Source organism: Quercus lobata, chromosome 2 (assembly GCF_001633185.2).
Source record: "Quercus lobata isolate SW786 chromosome 2, ValleyOak3.0 Primary Assembly, whole genome shotgun sequence".
NCBI classification, from domain to species: Eukaryota; Viridiplantae; Streptophyta; class Magnoliopsida; order Fagales; family Fagaceae; genus Quercus; species Quercus lobata.
Window position 1 is genome coordinate 71,726,445 of NC_044905.1, and position 21,393 is coordinate 71,747,837.

At 32.8% G+C, this 21,393-nt stretch overlaps 2 protein-coding genes across 2 annotated transcripts in view; both read right to left on the reverse strand.

Moving 5' to 3' along the window:
- LOC115976458 (triacylglycerol lipase 2-like) overlaps positions 1-21,393 on the reverse strand; it is a 48,381-nt gene that overhangs the window by 16,618 nt on the left and 10,370 nt on the right.
- On the reverse strand, positions 635-7,413 carry LOC115977712 (triacylglycerol lipase 2-like). Its single transcript, XM_031099737.1, has 9 exons — positions 7,222-7,413; positions 7,006-7,119; positions 3,911-4,051; positions 2,395-2,505; positions 1,943-2,086; positions 1,810-1,850; positions 1,629-1,708; positions 1,433-1,528; positions 635-1,067 (listed from the first exon to the last, which is right to left on the reverse strand). The coding sequence occupies exons 1-9, from the start codon at positions 7,411-7,413 to the stop codon at positions 715-717; spliced, it is 1,272 nt and encodes a 423-aa protein (XP_030955597.1). The 3' UTR covers positions 635-714.

A 21,393-nucleotide genomic window follows, 5' to 3' on the forward strand; every position in this document is an offset into this window, starting at 1 on the left:
ACATTCACAATTTTTTTTTACAAACTATTGAGTTAGCAAATTCTTACTGATTTGCATCTAGGCTCATCACTTACATCATTTTTTTACTTACGAATAACCACTACTCACTACATCAGGGGGGGATGTTAGTAATTTTGTTTAATAAAATTACTTTGCCCCCTTTAACAATATTAGTGATTTTTTTAAGAGTAATTTTACATTCACAATTTTTTTTTACAAACTATTGAGTTAGCAAATTCTTATTGGTTTGCATTTAAGCCCATCACTTACATCATTTTTTTACTTACGAATAACCACTACTCATTATATCAATAATTTATAATTAAAAAAAATTGAAACTCTAGCATTTTCCTCTTTTTAAAGGCCATAAAAAAATTATATCTAAAATATAAAAAAAAATATTTAAGTCCAAAAAATTTAGCCCAACAACAAAAACTACATATAGCAAATTTAAAAGATATTAAACCTAGTCAACCAATTTTACATAAAATAAATTGTCTGGCCCTTTAATAAATTTTAAACTAAATAATTTTTTCCTTTGAATGCATTAAAGACAACAAAAATTAAATTAAAAAAAAAAAACTTCAATGGCCAAGCAAAAGCAGAGCCGAAGGCCGAAGCTGGCACAGTTAGAGGCAGAACCGCCTCCCTTTACTACTAGCTAGGTAAAGTACTTTGCCTAGTAATAAATATAAACTAGTTAATTAATGTTGATCACACAACTGAGGCCTCCATCAAGGATCGTAAGTGTTGGCCCTTAAAAAATTTAACCACTTGATTGTAAACTACATCCTTGGCATTCACTCCCATGATGAAATCTACGTGAGCATAATCCTTGATGAACTGAACTGAGAGCTTGTCTACATCATGGGACTTTAAATCATCAAGTAAATGTTTAACATCTAGGACATCAGAGAGTGCATCTTGGCCACCATAGCTGAGGAACATAGGAAGGTCATGGGGAATGTTGGAGAGGTTATAAATTGGTGGCATGGCTTCCCCATAATGCATCAAATTATAGTCATGCCTTCCATAGTTGTATTTTGCCACAACACCATTTCTAACAGCTGCAAATTTATAGTTCAAAATCTTCCTCAATTAGTTATTCATAAGTAAATATCAATTACTTTTCTGGCAGTTTGTAACAAAGACTACCTAAAAAGAAATATTCGTGGTGAAGTACTAGGAAATAACATTAGTAAACTGACATACAACTTCCAGTTCCACACTTCCACTGTATAAAATGACATCAAAAATAGTATATACAAACTCATTCTTAGTGTAATATTGCACCTTAAGCCTTTTGATCACATGAATTTTCATACCCCAAAAAAGTAAAAAGTCATATACAGTCTCAATGAAAAGAAAAAAGTTTAAAATGCGCATCACAAGAATCAGCGTAAAAAGTTATCAAGTTCAGAAACAAACTTACTTTGAGAAAGGTGCACCATGTTCATGGTTGATGTTGACTGAGGTCCATTTGTCAGGAAGAGATCAACGATTGAGGAATTAAGGCAGCAATTTTTCCCTTGATTGAACACAAAGTTAGTACCATTGCATGAGTTAGGTTTTCTATGTATAAAATCCATTGTACTATTGAAGCTACCGATCAATGCAGAGACTAATACCAGTTAGTGCGGTTACTAAGTCGTAGCAGTCAAACCCGGGATTATCACATAGAAACTTGATAAAGTCACCCCCAGCTTTCCTATATAAAAGGATTTGCAGATCAAAACCATCAATTTAGAACATTGCAATTCTATTACATGAAGTAACTTCTATATCATCAGTAACTCTTGGGACTCTTACCCTTTGGGATTGAACTCTGCTTGACCAAATAGCGTGCGGATCTGTTGTCAAAATCAAGCATTTCTGTCATGTGCATGCTGTTTATTCTTGTTTAATAAATTAACATTATGTAGGACATCATTGATGACCTTACCTCACCAACAAAGGATTTGGCAGCAATATTGCCAAGTGCAGTTTTCATGTGGCTCAAATAAGCAATAGGACTCAACAATGCTGCGGATTTCAGCTGGTTCACTAGTTTACCTTCCGAGAAGGATGCCAAAGCTGTTAAAGTTCCCTGTCAAAGATTGCCCGAGTGTCCAAATTTTAGTAGAATACAATGGACGGTTTTTTCTAGTTATTCCAAACTTTTGAACATCACAATACTAGTACTCTCTCATTTTCAACAGAAAGTTTGGACAAATTTATTAGTATATGGCTAAAGTCATTAATGCTAGACGTCCACATAATTAAGATAACAAAATGATTCATAGCATTGCAAAGGATTTTTGCAAATCTAAGAATAATGAATATGTCTTAGATTCAAAGTGTAACATATGTAGCTTTGAAGGGGTGCTTAATATGATGATGATGCTCATTGCTCACCAGGGAATGGCCCACGTAATCAATCTTCTGCCCTGTTTGGCCATACACATAGTCAAAAAGAGCTGGTAGCTCAAAGGAAACCAATTCATCCCATGACCAATTCCAGAAAGCCTGTCACATTTACAATATTGACAAACCATCAGTAACACACAATAAAGAAGATGAGGGGAATTAAGAAAAGGAAAATTATAAAAATTAAATCCACATGAACCACATCAATCGATGAGGTCAAATGGTCTACAATCAAATATCTTTTATAAAAGATATACTAAATTGCCCATGTAACGCTTAAAAAAAAATTACCCACTTACCAACTCAATTCTCAATCTTTTTTTTATTATAAATATATATATATATATATATATATATATAAAATGTAACAACCCAATAAGTATATAGTATATATGATTTAACTAGGTGTGAGCACAAGCTAGGCTTGTTTTCACTTTTTTGTCCTGCCCAATGGTGACCCTAGAGTTCAACAAAATTCAAACCCAATTCTGGTTTTAACTGTTACAAAATTAAGTGATTTTTTTTTTTGCCGAAAATAAGCCAATTTTTCAAAGAAAAAAAAAAAGTTTACCTCCAAAAACCTACATATGTCCTAAGATTTGATTCGTTTAGACCTCCAAATAGGTACAATTAAATTTAATGCCACACTCATTAGTGTTCCTAGATCCTTTCCGTCTTTATCATGCTCTATGATGAACCTATATACAAACCCAAAATCTAACTAAAGAAATTCATACCTATTTCCTGAGTTCCAATCAATGTCTATTTAAGTTGCTTTTCTGTTTTGATATTGATATCCACGTGGGTATTGCTAATCAACCACCGCACTTAGACTTTCAGAGCCTTTTCTTTTTTTCTATTTTGTTTTCCTTTTCTTCTGATCAGCAGCAAGTGGGAAGCAGCCAGAACCTTTCATGGTCGAAAATCAAGGAAATTGAATCCTTATAAAACAGTGATCATCTAAATTATATCATGTTATATATTCAGTTATTGGAAGATTTTATATTTTGAATTATTCAATTTTTGAAAAAAAAAAAATTCTTTCCTTTTTCTTTTAATTAAAGAATTTTTTTTTAAAAATTTTTTTAATCAAAGATGAATCCTTTATACAAGTAGGATATTAATTAGGATTTGGCTAATATATCTTTCCACTTAAAACTAGTAATATCACACTTTCCCTTTGCAGCAAACTCATCTTAAAATTTCTTATTCACAATCTTTTGCCACGTCAAATAAAAGAGATTCTAATTTGACAAAATATTTCACTATTATTGATGTGGCAAATTATTAATAATAAATAAAAGAAAAAAAATTAAATAGTGGATTCAAAAAATTAGTAATAGTTTGTCAATTGTTATGAAACAATATTGTGAATTTTTTTTTATATGAAACATTTCTCTAAACAAAAAACAAGAAACCACAACTATCTATCATCATATGCAGCATAAAATAGTTTTATGAAGTAATTAAATTGATGAGTAGTAAAGGGAAAGAGGAACAGAACCGGTTGGCTAGGGACCAAGGAGACATGTTGTCGGCTTAATCTGGTCCCTCTGGTGTTAGCAATCCACACATCAAACCCGTTATTAGCTAAAATTAACGGTAGATTTTGCCCCGGAGAATTCAGAAACCATGTCAATCCATCCTGCATCCAAAAAAAAAAAAAAAAAAAAACCCAATCAAACATGCACCACGTAACTACATCATTGAAATTCACGGACAACAAAACAAAATTGCCTTCCCATCAAAAAACAAACAAACAAACATCATGCCCGCCCATATCTCAGTTTATCTGAGACTCCGCATGTTGTGGCTCAAGTAAAAAGGACACACATAATATTGTAATAGTTCACACAAGTTAAGAAGCTACATAGAGATATTTTCAAATCTGGTCTAGTGACTCTAGTCAGATGGAATGGAATTATGTGTGAAACGGTGCATGATTTTGCGGACCGTTAGATTTTAACAGGGTACCTTCAACATCATTGATTAGGTGCACCCTTCAACATCATAGATTAGGTCTAGTACCACAACTAGTTTTACAACTTTGCCACAACTTTACAATGTGGCGACTTGTGAGTGATGAAATAATGGACTCATATGAATCTAATATTTTATTTCTACAACTTACAACTTGCCACATAAATAAATTGTGGCAAAAATTATGAACATTATTGTGGTAGTAAACATTCTCTTCTACATAACCTTCCTTTTGTCGCGGTGGCGATAAAACATCAAATGGATTATTGGAACAATCAACTAGTATTAAAAACACCTTCTCAAAAAAAAAAAGAAAAAAAAGAAGTAGTAGTATTAAAAACAGATCCATATCGCTTTGGTAATGTAAACGTGACTCTTGTTGTAAATACCTTTTAGCCCCACACACACACAGAAGAGTGATTAAAATGGGATATGTCCACATTTGAAGAGATATGGATATATATTAAATTATTAATTAGTGGTATGTTGGTTGACTTAAGAATTAGCACGATTGAGGGTTAAAACCTTATGGAGTCTTCTCTAGTTTGATTAATCGGTTAATCTAATCATCCAACTTATAAGTTCAAATTTTTTAATTATACAAAAGTTTTACTTTCTTTTTTTAATCTCTTATTCTCCACTGAATTTATCATTATAAAAGAATTTTTTTATTAATGGATTAATTTTATATTATAAATCTAAAACTATATTTAATTTTAAATGATGTGATACTATATTTTTTTGCACACCATTAACTACTTTTAAAAAACTTAACAAAATGGACTATTTGTTTCATGGAAAATTATTAGGTACTCCCGGAGTACTATAAATGCATACTCCCCCCTCTCACATGAATGGTGGGTCCCACCATGAATTTAATTAATGAGACCCATCATTCATGTGAGAGGAGGGAGTATACATTTATGGTACTCTGAGAGTACACAATAATTTTTCTTGTTTCATGTATGACGTTTTGTTGCAAGGGAATACCCTTGCATAACCCTTGCAACAAATTATGTATCCAACCATATCTCTGGGCAAATTCGTTTTCACCTTTGTGCACAAACATTCATCTTTCTTGTGAGCCAATTTACCTTTACAATGTGGTGACCAATGACCAACCTCACATTTTAATGGTTACTTTGTAAGAGTCTGATATGACTTCACATATCATCAACGTACATGCGTAACCTAACTCATTTTTTCTTTAAGTAGATGCGTAAATCATGCATCCCCTTTTAAAAGATACTTTTGTTCCAGGCTTTTCTTTTAGCTAAATTGGACCTCATCATATGCTTATAAAAGAAACCAAAAATTCAAAGCGGAATCATTCCAAAGATTTTACTATGACAAATTAAAGCAGATAGACTAAATATAGAGTGCTCCATAATGAGCAAACTAACGCGGATTTGACCCTTTTTTGTGTCAGAGACACATAAGTAGGAATTAAGCCTTGTTTGGATCTTTTTTTCATCACTCATCACTCATTACTTAAAATACGACACCATCACTCACTTGTCATCACTCAATATTTTTCATACTGTTTGTGGACCCATACCTGTCACTCGGTGCAGCTTTTTTTTTTTTTTTTTTTTTTTTTTCAGTATCACCGAACCCAGTGAAAAAAAAAAAAAAAAAAAAACCCAAATCAGATCACTGAACCCAATGAAAGAAGAAGAAAAAAAAAAAAGAAAAGAAACCCAGATCAGATCACCGAACCTAGTGAAAAAAAAAAAAAAAAAAAAAACCTAGAAACCCAAACCCAGTGAAAGAAAAAAGGAAAAAAAAAAGAAAAGAAACCCATATCAGATCATTGAACCCAGTGAAAGAAGAAGAAGAAGAAAAAAAAAGAAAAAAAAAAAACCCAGATCAGATCATCGAATCTAGTGAAAGAAGAAGAAGAAAAAAAAAAAAGAAACTTAGAAACCCGAACCGAGTTAAAAAAAAAAAAAAAAAAAAAAAAAAAAAAAAAAAAAAACGAACCCAGAGTGAAAGAAGAAAGGAAAAAAAAAGGTTAAAGGTCAAAAAGTGCGGCTGACCTGACTAATGGGTCCCTTCATGTATGTTTAATTACAAAAATGTCATTGAAAACAAAGTTATGGAAACTGAAAACAGCTAAAATGTGTTTTCAATTTTCATAACTCATAATTCAAAAATCAAATAATTGAGTGATAGAAACAAAAAACTGGAAACAGAGTTATGTGGTGCCAAATGGACTTCTCAGCTATGGATCCTACCATTTTTGAGTTATGAGTTATGGAAACAACTCATCCAAACAGCCTCTTAGCTTGTGGTCTGGTCTGTTTGTGATCTGTCTTGTTACTTTTTCTTTGCTGTTTTTCTGTCGGTTCTGAGCTTTGTATTGGCTGTTCTGCCTTCCTTTTTGAATGAAATGAATATTCAGTTTCAAAAAAAAAAAAAGACCATGATGTCAGGTTTCACACCAAAAAAATGGCATAGTTTCCTGGGGAAGCTAGACTAGACTCTTCCTCTTATTAGTCCTCACTGCTCAAAACAGAACTAGAAAAAACCCCACCTTATTAATTTTACATGCATGAAACGCTGTCAAAAAATAACTAAATATGTATATATATATATATATATATATCATTCACTTACGACTGTAACCCCATGTTGTATTAAGACTGGTTGCTTCTTAGTCCCAGCAGAACCCCCAACACGACCCTCTGGGATCCTTTGCACACTGAGTATATACCCATCTTTGGTTGTCACCTGAAAATTAAATTTACATGCACACGTTAATTCACATCTATACTTATGTTTGATTACAAGCCAAACTATAATATATGTAATAGTTATGCATGAGAAATTTACTTCATGCTCCTCGCATTTGTAGCCATGTACAGTCACTGAAGATGCGCATAGACCATTCTCTGGTGAAGCTACAGCACCTTTGTTTAGGCCAAAGGAACCACGAATTGAGCTATTTGCTTGATGAGGCTGAACTGCCAAGACTAGGACATAGAAGCTCCAAGCAGCCAAACCCAACAAGCCAGGGACTCCCATATTGTTGGTTTTGTGTGATAAGTTTGAGAATGAACCTTCCCTTTATATAAGAGTAAAAAAGAAGGAATATTACAAGTATGTGGGAAAACAAACTGGTTTTCTTTCTTTCTTCTTTCTGGCTAACTGACCAAAAAAATAAAATACTTTGGCACTTTCCCGTTCTTTCCACTGAGAAAGGAATGGGTTGGCCGGCCGTGTGGGTCCCAATTGGGGTCCTTCTTGAATATTGCTAACTAAGCAAATGGATATGGAGGAATCCTGACTCTCAACAGTCTCTTATATAGCTACAAATTTCTGAAGCTAGAAACAGATTGCGAGGATGTATTGGGACTGGTCCTATCAAAAGCAATTTTGAGGAAACCAAATATAGACAAAAAAAGGCAATTGGGGTGTTTGGATACCCTTATCGATAAAAATTAAAAAATTATTACTGAAAACACTGTAATAAAATAACTTTTAAATGTGTGAATAGTGCTGTGGGACTCAGTATTAAAGTTAGATTTACGTTTTTCGTACTTGCGAATCCTATGAACAGTGCATGGGACACAGGAAAAAAATGTAGACGCCAGACACAACTTATTTTCAGCGCAATCCAAACATACACAATATATCATATATATATATATATATATATATGGTACTTTTATTGAGATTTATTTAAATTTTAAACCTCTGTTATTGGCTATAGTTTCAAATCCATCTCGTATTAACTTTATATAAGATGTATGTGATGCATGTCTTGTTTATTTATGCCATATTTAATTTACAGGGGGTGCTTATTTTGGATTAGGATCATTTAGAGTTCGGATATATAGTTATATTGTTGAATTCCTAAAATCTTTATTCTCTTATCCATTTACTTTTTTTTTTGGATAAAATTATCTATTTATTGTAAGAGCATTTCCATCAGGTGTGTCAAATGCCAAATATTTGGCATTTGACACACCAAACACCAAAAAACCACTTTGATCAGGTGTTCTAAATGCCAAAATATTTTACATGAGTGAACAGTACAATCTCAAATATGGAAGCGTACGGACAAGAATGGTAAAAGTTTTATTATTTTTTTATTTTCTCTTCTCTCTCCTCTCTCATCACTTTATTCCTTTTTTTCTCTCCTCTCTCATTCTTCCTCGGACATTCCTATCAACCTCTCATCTTTTCTTCTTTCACTCTTTTTTCTTCTCACTGTCATTGCTTTTCTCTCTTCCTCTCAACCTCACTGCGCCACCTTCTTAACTCGATGCCGATCTCTATTACTGTGGTTTTTTTTTTTTTTTCAATGATTTGATGGGTGGGTTCGGTAGTGGGTGGGTTCAAATGGTGATGGGCAGATCGGTGGTGGTGGTTTGCGACGGGTAGATTCAGTGATGGGCAGATCTCTGTTGTGTTTTTTGTTTTTCTGTGGTGGTGGTTTTGGTGTTCTACTGTGGTGGTTCTGGTGTGAGACGGTGGTGGGGTGGAATGTGGGGCGTTGATGGGTAGGTGGGTCAACGATGGGTGGGTTAGTGATAGTAGTGGGTGGGTGTGCGAGATGCGGTTGGGTTGTGTTTTTTGTTGTTGTTTTTGTTTTTCTGTGGTGGTGGTTTTGGTGTTCTGCTGTGGGGGTTCTAGTGTGAGACATTGGTGGGGTGGGATGTGGGGTGTTGATAGGTGCTGGCAATGGGGGTGGGTTGTGGGTTGTGGTGGGGGTAGTTGGTTTTTTTATTTTGTATTTTTATATATTGTTGGTTTTTTTTAAATGTTATTTTAATATTTGTATATATTATTTTAATGTATAGATTTGAAGAATAGAAGATGTGATAAATGGTGAATTGTAAAATGATGTGTTAAAATAATAAAGTAGTGTTTTTGATGTGTCAAAATGGCATTTTTATAAAACACCTGATGGGAATGCTCTAAAATAAATGGATTGTATTTTGACACATTATTTTATACTATCTATAAGAGGATTTCTCTATTTGAACTAGACTTTTATGTGGTTTAGAAATACCTTTAAATTAACCTTACGTTTAATAGAGGAAAAAACTTAAAGATAATCCGGTAAAAATATATCTCTAATTCCACTTAAGATGCCTACAATATAAGAAACTTCCCTACTAATCCATGTTTTCAAAACAAACTTATCCAAAATTAATATATATATATTATAACACTAGGCCACCAAAAAAAAAAAAAAAGCCTCACCAAAATAGCAATGGTAGAAGCTTTTTAAAATGTTAATAACACGTTAAAATTTAATCCATTCATTTCACAATGAATGAATAGGATTTTCAAAACTCTACTTAGAGTTACCCTAAAATCTCTAAATGATCTTAATCCATTTGGCGGGATAAACAAGTAAGTAATTTTTTTTATTAATCTTGTATATTCCATTTTCCTTTCTATAAATAAAAAAAGTTTTGATAAGTAATTTAATTCAAATTCCATTTCAAGTTAGATAAATAAAGGTGGATTTGATCTGCTAATAAAATGTGGATATGATCTGGATCCCTGGAAGTAACATCTAAGAAATTTTACCAAGAAGGCTGTCGCTTTTTCTACAATGGATAGTATTCAAGAATAGCTTAATATTTGACTTTTTGACATAATCTTTCCATGTTCTTACGAAGAACCAAGACCAATTATGGTTCCTAACTGTGTCCAACACTAAAAATGACAATATGAAGATATGATCCATGTAAATGCATGAGCCTCAAGTTGCAAATTTGTTTCTTTTTAAGGTGGCTAGGTACTTTAATTCAGATGAAATATATAGCTAATCTTATCTTGGGTTATAAAGGGTAAAAGATTTCGTAGTGGAATTTTGAGCAATAAGGGGATAGATTAATTAAACTTGGGGATTGATTTGGGAACTATTAATTAACCTTATAATTGAGGTGGATGCCCAGATATAGGCAGATAGATATCACTCGTAATGGAAGCAACTAATGATTTTCGTTCTTTTAGTGCTATGGTTTCAAATTGCAATTTGAACACTTGTAATCTTGTCCACTCTCATAGAAAAAGCGTGCAGACCTTTGGCAAAAAAAGACCATGATTTGAATAGATTTGTGTTATTTGTATTGACCCAGCTCTGAATAGATTTGTGTTATTTGTATTGACCCAGCTCATTTTCTTGTAGGTCAATTATTGAAAATAGTTGCCAGACGTATACCCCAAACAATTTTGTGAAAGTTAAATATGATTTCAAGTAATATTTTCACCTAAAAGTAAAAAGATCGGGTAAGATTGAAGTAGGTTGAAAATAGATCCAAATGTTGATAAAATATTAGTTCTTGGAAAATCTAATTTTAAACCCAATGTGTTCTAAAAGTTCTAATACCATTTTTTTTAAAAATCTTATTTTAGGCCCCCAAGCACTTTAATCTTTAAATAACGGAAATAGTGGATTTATTGCACAAGTTTCTTATGAATTTCCCGTATATAATAAGCAAATCCAAATCTTCTGTCTTATTTTTCTTACTTTACTCCATACAATTATAGATTATAATATCAAATCACAATAGCAGTAATTACACAGCAATAAACATGCAACACGAAAGTTATAAACAAAGTGGAAAACTAATGAAGAATCTCTTCAAAGGAAAAGCCACTCTAGAGATCTATTTAATCTCCTTAAAAAATTCAATATATAAAAAGAAACAATTATGATAGTCTATACTCACATAACATTTGCAATCCTAAACTCTCTATGTAAATTATACAAACAATATGTTTGCCTTCCTAGTTACCATGATAGTTGTAGAACTAGGGGCGCAGATATAGCAAGGCTTGGGGGGGCCATGGCCCCCCTAAAATTTTAAAAATTTATTTTATATTATGTATAAGTATTAAAAACTTTAAATATATAGCTACAAAAATAGAAGTTGGCCCCACAAATGTTTGAGTTAGTTCAATGATGCTCTTAAAAACCAATAGAATTTGTTAATTGGTCTAGTAGTTATAGAGACAAAATAGTTTTTATTTTCTCTAATTCGTTTTTTGTACATGTTTAATATCAAACTAGACAAATTTTGTATACTCAATGGAGTTTGAAAGATAATAAATTCTCCTAAAAAATTATATTGCGAATATAAATATGTGAAAGTTGTTAATTTTATATACAATATATGTAGAGATACGGCTTGAATTTAGGGGCTTTTTATGCACATACATGATCTATATGAGAGTAATTCCACTATGACTGGATTCACTTGTTTTTTGCCTAGTTTAAATTTAACTTGGACTCCTTGTTTTGGATTACTTGTCATTTGGTGGAGGTCTACGTGAATTGGATCTCTTTTCACGTGATGAAGGAGACTTGTTCTCATATTAGTCTTGGAATTCTACTTTATTTTGGAGTCCAACATGAGATTGATTTGATTTAGCCGACCTTGAGAGACAACCATGTGATTTAGAGTTATATATACTTGGAGTAGACTCTGTCTTTTGCTTGGATTAGTATGGTGCACGTGGATACAAGGAAATTGCATTACAAATTCTATTGCTCGAAGGACTTGCATCTTTGCCGACTTGAATATCCAATATAAACAGAGTGTGTTGTGGCAAATTTAGAGTTTTATGTGTGTGAGGAAAAAGAGGCTTTCTTTTGTTTGGTTCTTTGATATTTGTGTGTTGCAATTTGGAATAGTGAGAGAGGTTTGTTACTGCTTGGTTTTGGTTCTGCAATTTGGTGATTTGCTCTTTCTTTGTGTGTTGCAACTTTTGGGTTGATTTGAGATTGATTTGATTTAACCGACCTTGAGAGACAGCCATGTGATTTAGAGTTATATATACTTGGAATAGACTCTGTCTTTTGCCCGGATTAGTATGGTGCACGTGGACACAAGGAAATTGCATTACAAATTCTATTGCTTGAAGGACTTGCATCTTTGTTGACTTGAATATCCTATATAAACAGAGTGTGTTGCGGCAAATTTAGGGTTTTGTGTGTGTGAGAAAAAGAGGCTTTCTTTTGTTTGGTTCTTTGATATTTGTGTGTTGCAATTTGGAATAGTGAGAGAGGTTTGTTACTGCTTGGTTTCGGTTCTGCAGTTTGGTGATTTGCTCTTTCTTTGTGTGTTGCAACTTTTGGATTTGATTTGTGGCTCTCTCTTTGGTTTGTGCACAATTCGCATTTGGTATTTGGTATTTGTAAACCTTTGGTTCTTTGGTTTTGTATTTGTGAGAGAGAGCTATTTGGGTGTATTTGGGATTTGGATTTATGAGAGTGCTTCTACACCAATTTGTATTATCTCAAATTTGTTATAGTGAAATTTGTTCGTCGTCGCTCGTAGATGTAGGCTATTGTTGAATCACGTAAATCTAGGTGTTTTGTGTGTATTTTCTTTTGGATTAATTTTCTTCATTCCTATTAATTGTTTGAGATCTTTCTCAAGCCTAAAATATTTTCACAATCAATCTTGATAAATTTTAGCTTCCGCTATTTTACAACAATATATTTATAAATTATGACTTACTCTAGTACCAAAATATTAATGTTTATATTTGTGTATATGCATTTACACATGTGTGTGATAGTTTATCTTAACTCGAGACTAATATATTAGTAACAAAATTTGGCCCCCCAAACAAAAAATCCTAGCTCCACCCCTATAGAACCTCTTAAATTTTTTAATAATGATCTTCTCCATGAACAAATTAACCTAGTTCGCATGAACAAGAGCCTTTGGTACTCCAACAAACTTCTCAAAGATTTGTAGCAACACTGAACTCATTGAGTTTAAACTCTGTTGTTTCACAAACAGTTTAAAGCTCAAGTTGCATAGGAAAACACAATAGTTTTCTTATTTTTGTTCTAGGCACAAGAATAACGTTTTTCAATTTAGGCTAAACGGTTGAAGATGTGAAAGTTTTAGTTTGGTTTTAGGAGTTTTTCTTGCTTCTAAATGTCATGCAACAATCATCAAAAATAAAAAGTTGCGCCAACAATGCTTTATATAGCACACAAAGTAGTGTTAAAATCCAACAAGGACGGAACCAAGATTCAAATTTTTTGGGTGGGGGGGGGGGGGCAAATATCTTTGTTCAAGAATTTGAAAAAGTTGGAATATTAATACTAGAGGTTGACAATGATGCATTATTTGCATTAATTTTTTTGTATTTTTTTGTATTTTTTTTTTTTAAATCAATAATAGATATTTATGATCAAGAGTTCTATAAGTTAATTGGCACGTCTTGATATATTCAAAGTCTAACTGAGGTTGGACCAATTCTTTATTCTATTCACATTATAATTTTTCTTTTTTAAAAAAATCTATTTATTCTTTTCGCATAATTCTATACCTAATAACTTCATAATGCTATATATAAAGGATTCAAAAAAAAAAAAAATACAAAAACTATAGTTAACAGTTCAAATCCATTTCTAGTATTACATTAATAAAACAACTAAAATAATGGTTAATCAACATCATGCACAAATATTCAGCAAAAAAAAAGGGTGAGGCAATTATTGGTGTCTTGGTTAAGGATTTTTTTCTTATAATTACTTGGTTAAGGTTGAGGTAGCATAAAGATGTGAGATCTTTTCCTTTAAAAAATTGCCAAGTGTGTCCCAAAGTTAATAAAACATTAAAAATTAATAAAATTATATCATTCAAAAAAAAAAAAAAAATTCCATTGCTTGTGTTAAAGAGCAGCAACTCTTTTAAAAAAATAAATTTTTTTCATGGGTTGAGCTAAAGACACCAATTGATCTAAATTGTTGGTGACACTAATTGGTGTATGGATGGAGTGATTAGCAACATAGGAGTTGTCTCTGTGACTATGGGGTGGAGTCATTTGAGAGAAAAAAAGAGCTCTCAAATGAGAGGTAGAAATTGGGTAAAGATTATTGGGTTTTAGTGATTTGCTTTTTTAAGGATTTATAATTGATTTGTTATAATTTTTTTTTTTTTATAACTTAGACCTTGTACAAAGATTCTTTTTATTATCTGAATATGTGAATTGTTTTGTAAATTTTCCTTGTTGTCCAGATTTGTAAGTTGTCCAAATATTTAGCTAAATATTTTTCTTGATATTCTTGGGACAACCAAACAAGGGATGATTTAATAATTTTTTTCATTTTTTGTTTCATAGGTCAATTTGTAAATTGTTTGGGAGAGGGGGGCCAAGTATATATTAATTTTAGAGCCAAAAGTAAATTTTTTATGCTAATATATATACAACAGAAATTTTTTTCAAATGCTGGGGGTGGGGGCATGGCCCCCCTCAGCCCCAAGGTAGTTCCGTCCCTGAAATCCAATATAACCTTTCTTCTAGTAGAATTCAAATTGCAAATCCCGACAATTTTTCTCAAGTGAAACTATTGAAAACAGCAAAATTGTGCCAAATTTGAGCGACTTTGTCTCACACATTTTAAATCCAAATTGGGTTAAATATGAATCTATTTCAAAACCCCATACCATATATATGTATACCTTCTAATGAAATAAGCTTCATTAAAATTTAATTGTGGTGCAAAAAATATGGATAAAAGATCATCAAATTATGATCTTTGAGAAAATTGAAACTTTGTTGTCTTAATTTATGCCATTTGTAACCCAAACTCAACCCTAACACAAATTTATTGATAAAATCAATTTTGACACTATGATTTGCAAATCGTGAAGATTAATTGACATATATTAACATGAATCAATGATGGTGACCATTTTGAAAATATTGTGCAAGACTAGGAGTGGCAAATGGGCGGGTTGGGTCATAAATGGGTTGGGTGTATAATTACCCATTTATCCATTTATGACCCGTTTATATATAAAAAATTAATTATCCATTAACAACCCAACCCATTTAATTAGTAACACCCCCCATTTAACCCAATATGACCCAAATACCTCTAAAACTACTTGAATACCCTCTTGACCTCCAAAATACCCATAAATACCTAAAATGATGCAAATACCCCTAATCTTCCAAAATTACGAATATACCCTTGGACATCCAAAATTATCCCAAAAATCTCTAAAATTATCCCAAAATACCCATGAAACCTCTAAAATGACCAAAATACCCCTGATATTTCTAAAATAACCAAATATGCTTAAAAACCACTAAAATGACCAAAATACCCCCCTAAAACCCAAAAAATGACCAAAATACCCCCAAAACTCAAAAAATGACCAAAATACCCCCCAAACCTAAAAATTACCAAAATACCCCCAAAACCTAAAAAATACCCTCAAAACCCAAAAAAATGACCAAAATACCATCAAAACCTAAAAATGACCAAAATACCTCCAAAACCCAAAAAATGACCAAAATACCCCCAAAACCTAAAAATTACCAAAATACCCTGAAACCCAAAAAATTACCAAAATACCCCCGAAACCTAAAAATGACCAAAATACTTCCAAAACCTAAAAAATGGCCAAAATACCCCCGAAACCCAAAAAATGACCAAAATACCCCGAAACCTAAAAAATTACCAAAATACCCCCGAAACCCAAAAATTGACCAAAATACCCCCAAACCTAAAAATTACCAAAATACCCTCGAAATCCAAAAAATGACCAAAATACCCCAAAAACCTCAAAAAATACCAAAATACCCCCGAAACTCAAAAAATACCAAATACCCTTGAAACCCGAAAAATGACCGAAATACCTTCGAAACCTAAAAATGACCAAAATACCACCGAAACCTAAAAAATTACCAAAATACCCCAAAACCTAAAAATTACCAAAATACTTCTGAACCCTAAAAATTTACCAAAATAACCCTAAAACTAAAAGATGACAGAAATGCCCTCGTAACCTAAAAAATGGCTAAAATACCCTTAGAATCTAAAAGATGAACAAAATAACCCCGAAACCTAAAAAATTACCGAAATTCCCTCGAAACCTATAAAATGAATGAAAGACTCTTAGAACCTTTAATTTGTCAAAAATATCCTTGAAACATCCAAAATACCCTGAAACCTCTATTTCGGTAATTTTAGATGTTTCAGGTGTATTTTGGTCATCTTACATGTTTAGGGGCATTTTGGTCATAATTTGGGTTTCAGGGGTTTTTATCGATCATTTTTTTTTGGTTTTGGGGTTATTTTGGTCTTTTTTTTTTAGGTTTTTGGGGGTAGTTCAATCATTTTTTAGGTTTCAGGGTATTTTGGTAAATTTTTTTAGGTTTCTGGGGTATTTCAGTTATTTTTTAGGTTTTAGAGGTATTTCGGTCATTTTTTAGGTTTATGGAGTATTTTGGTAATTTTTTAGGTTTAAGGAGTATTTTGGTAATTTTTTAGGTTTAGGGTGTATTTTGGTAATTGTTAGGTTTTGGGGGTATTTTGGTCATTTTTTTTAGGTTTTTGGGTATTGTCATAGGTTTTGGGGTTATTTTAGTCATTTTTTAGGTCTTGGGGTATTTTAATCATTTTACAGTTTTCAGAGGTATTTTGGTCATTTTTTAGGTTTCGGGGGTATTTTTGGAAATTTTAAGGTTTCAAAGGTATTTCGGTCATTTTTAAGGTTTAGGGGGTATTTTGGTCATTTTTTAGATTTATGAAGCATTTTGGTCATTTTTTGGGTTTTTAGGGTATTTTGGTAATTTTTGAGTTTTGGGGATATTTTGGACATTTTAGAGGTTTTGGGGGGGGGGGGTATTTTGCTCATTTTAGAGGTTTTGGAGGTATTTTTCTCATTTTGTGGGTTTTGGGGGTATTTTGGTCATTTTTGGGTTTTGAGGGTATTTTGGTCATTTTTTTGGGTTTCAAGGGTATTTTGGTTATTTTTTGGGTTTTGGAGGTATTTTGGTCATTTTTAGGTTTCAGGAGTATTTTGGTCAGTTTTTGGGTTTTGGTGGTATTTTAGTAATTTTTAGGTTTTAGGGGTATTTTGGTCATTTTTTGGGTTTCGGAGGTATTTTGGTCATTTTTTGGGTTTCGGAGGTATTTTGGTCATTTTTTGGATTTTGGGGGTATTTTGGTAATTTTTAGGTTTCGATGGGTATTTTGGTCGTTTGCTGGGTTTTGGGGGTATTTTGGTCATTTTTTGGGTTTCAAGGATATTTTGGTCATTTTTTTGGTTTTGGGGGTATTTTGGTAATTTTTAGGTTTTGGGGGTATTTTGGTCATTTTTTGGGTTTTGGTAGTATTTTGGTCATTTTTTAAGTTTCAGGGGTATTTTAGTCATTTTCTAGGAATTTAGATTTTATGTTTATTTAAATTTTAGATGGGTTTAGTGAGTATTAATGGGATTATCCATTTAGACCCATCTAATTAAATAACCAAATGGGTCTTTATTTGGTGGGTAATGGGTGGATTCATGGATATGGATAAAAATTGCCACCCCTATGCAAGACCAATGGGGAAAGATAGAGTATGAGCCCCATCCCTGAAAGGCAAAAGCCAAAATCCACGATGCTTAACATCAGCCCCATCACAATTATACAATTTTATCATTTGTAAAGGCATCGAAAAAGTTTTAAATGGAAGGAATCGTTGGAAACAAGCTAGTCATGTGAACCCCACCTTTATTTTCATTATTATGAAATGGCCTTTGACAAAATATTGCCTTTTTCACACCTTGCATATATGAGAATCAAGTCCTAGTTAAGTGGAGAAAATAATGCAATTAATTTTTTTGTACCTCTGCAACTTTTATCGTATTTTATAACAAAAAGTTATATACACACAACTTTAACAGTTAAGTGGAAGTATCTCTTGGGTAGCTCAATTTTAATTCACACAGCAAACCCAAAAAGGGACCCTAGCAAAGCCTCAGTTGCAAGTGCATGGGGAAGGGGATCAAGAAAATCTTGGTCCAATTTGAGTCTTTGAGGATGAAATACATGGGATCCAACTTAGAAGAGATAGGAAAATCTTGATTGTGCACCACACTTTTATCATTTGGAATCTGGCTTAAGACTAGAGTTAGCAATAATCCACACGTTAAACCCGTCAAACCCAAAGGATATATTACTCTGCGTGCAAAAGAATATCATATTTTGGGTGCATACAGTATATATCCATTCACACACATCTTTGTTTAGCTAGAATTTATAAGTTCATCTTTTAGTTTTTATGTATAACTTTTCAAAATCTCTTTTTTTTCTCAATTTTTAAAAGTTTTTCAATAAAAAATTATATAAATTATTTCCAAACGGACAAATTTATATGCTGCAACATGCATTGCGTACGTCATGAGATACATCGTTAGTAATATTCAAGAGCACAAGCAATGCACGTGCCTCGGGTAAGACCGTAAAAAGAAAAAGGTTGGCGTTGATTTGTCATTGGGCCTCCAATTTCGAGCCCAAACTGAGTGTTTATGTTCAGCCCAACCCATTAAAAGCTAAAATCTCATCCCTTACTAAACAGTAAACTGATCTGCACATTCCATAGAGAACTTTAATTATATTGTGCAGTGAAAATTTTTAATTTAATAAAAGCAAAATATTAGTTTTAAGGACGAACTTGATGTAGGGATATGAAAATCACCATTAGTTCCATAGCTCATTTATCTAGTAACATATCCTTCAATTTGCTAGCAAAATTGCAGTTTTCTTTTTTAAGAGAGTTTCAATTTATAGCGTTCGTTTCTAATGATAACTCTTTATTATCAAATTAAGACACCAATCGGTTTTTGGTGTAGGCGAAGATTGAATCCCAGATCTCTTATTCAACCATCAGAAATTTCAGCATATATATATATATATATATATATATTACATGTAAAATTAATGTATCTTTGTCATGTGGCTTATTCATTTTTAAGATAATTAATTTACTTAAGGTGAAACTCTATTAAAGTTTCAGATGGCTCATTGATTATTAACATAATTAATAAGTATTTTTTTAATAACGCAATTGTTTTTTGACCATTCCTCTCAGTCAAATCTATTCACAACCAATAAGAAATGTGATTAGTAATCTTAAACTCAAAGATCAAGGCCAGAAAAGGTCATAATCAAAAGAAAATTGACTTGAGAATGTTTTGTGAAAAAGCTTCCTCTTTGATTCACTACTTCTAGTGAATTTTAGTGTTTTCCCGTAAAATTTCTGTGTGTTTTGAAAAGGTACCATGTATGGCTATTTATATTGTGAAAATGGGGGTTTAGAACGGCTCCCAAACGATGTGGGATTCGTTTCAAACCTTAGCATTAATGTAGAAAACTTGTTTTTTTTTTTTTTTTTTTTTAATTTTTAAATTTTTCTGAAACCCTACATGGGCGTGCAGGATCAAGCCTACATGCGTATGCATCATGGCTGCGCGTGCACACCGAGGGCTTCCTTGGCTTTACTTTTCCAAAAATAGATTTATTTGCTTATTAAAAGTTACATTTTTTATTTTAACATCTCTCAAGTCAAATTAACATCTGATTGGGCCCTAAACCAACTTTGGGTCTTAGAATTTTAGCATCATTGGGGAATGAGGCCCTGAGTCGTAAGTGGTACAAAATGCGGTGTGTGTGTGTGTGTGTGTAAACAAGTTTTTCAGACTCGGACCGAATCGGAAGGTCGAACCATGAAAACTAGGAACCGGATTAAAATCTAGTTTTTTAAGCATAGAGAACCGGGCATATGTGGCAATTCTGTGAACCCCTAAAACTAGGGTTAGACTGCACGAACCGGTGGCAAGAACCGTGCGGTCCAACTCCTTAGCAATTTTTTTATTTTTTACTTTTTATTTTTTTTATAAAAACAACTTAACACAATTTTATTCTACTTAATTAAATTATTCATCTCTTACAAGGAATAAAAAAATTATAATTAAAATCCTTCAAAGATATTCAACTTTACTTCAAAAATTAATCATAAATTTTAATATTTTCATGGTTATTGTTTTATTTTATTAACTTTCTTATTTAATTATTAAATATATGTTTGAAAATCATTAAATTTCCCTCACATATATAGATATATTAGTCAATTTTGCTAGTTTTATAAATTTAATATCTATATTTAGGCTTTAATTAATTATGACGTCATCACGGTTCGACTTCGATTCAACCTCAAAAATCTTAAACCTCTCCCTTTTACGGTTCAATGAACAGTCCGGGTCTGAAAACCTTATATAATATATATATATATATATATATATTTATTTATATTTATATATATATATATATATATATATATGTTGATGCCCACTTTTGATAAAAAGGCCCAATGGGAGAAGAAGGCCAACAATATGAAGAAGATGGGGGAAAATAGTAAAGTAAAAACCAACAAGCCAGAATGGCAAGAATAGTAAATGGCCAGGAAGAAGCAAATGGGCCAAGGAAGCCTAAGGAATGAAAGTAGTAAACCCATGGAAGTAGTAAGAGGTGAAGAAGAAGTAAATGAGCCGGGGAAGCCTAAGAAATAAATTAGTAAATTCGTAGGGTTGGCATAAAGGCCAATAAGCCCGAAAGGTAATAAGAGGTAAGGATGTGGTAATCGGGCCGAAGAAACCCAAAGGATTTAGCAAAACCCATGGGAGTGAAAGAGGTAAGGAAGAAGAAAATGGGCCGAGGAAGCTCGAGGAATGAAATGGGTAGAAGAAGCCCAAGGGATGGAATGGGCTGGCTCAGCAGGAATGCTGGCCACTGAAGCCCAAAAGAAGAAAGAATGCAGAAAATGGACTAGTAAGAGCCTCAACCTGTAAGCCCAGAGGTAACAACAAAGCAAAAGAGAGGTAATATCATAGTAGGAGCAATGCAGCGACTTGGCAGGATCATCAACCAACCCACGGACATGGGAAAGAAGAGGACATGGGCTAGGTAGGAGGGAGAGGGCCCGTACCTAGGCAATGCCCAGTCCAAAGAGGAGATGGAATGCATAGAATGAAAGCCCAAAGGCCCATGTGTCTTTCACGCCACAGGAGTTAAACAGATACCAGAACATACAGCAAAACCAGACAAACCCAGAGGCAATGGCAAACACATGAAGGCCAGAAAAGTAATAGATTCAAACCGAAGTGGAGCATGCATACAGGGTTCAGGCACCACCTACTTGTACCCAGCCAATACAGGGAAGGTGGCCCACGGGTCAAAGATATG

What these genes read in the sequence shown, in the direction of transcription:
- LOC115977712 (XM_031099737.1), bottom strand. Translation starts at nt 7,413, where the DNA reads ATGGGAGTCCCTGGCTTGTTGGGTTTGGCTGCTTGGAGCTTCTATGTC. An exon ending in ACAAATGCGAGGAGCATGAA is followed by an intron (nt 7,120 to 7,221) that starts GTAAATTTCTCA and finishes TTTAATTTTCAG; the next exon opens with GTGACAACCAAAGATGGGTA. An exon ending in CCAAATCCTTTGTTGGTGAG is followed by an intron (nt 1,851 to 1,942) that starts GTAAGGTCATCA and finishes TTTTGACAACAG; the next exon opens with ATCCGCACGCTATTTGGTCA.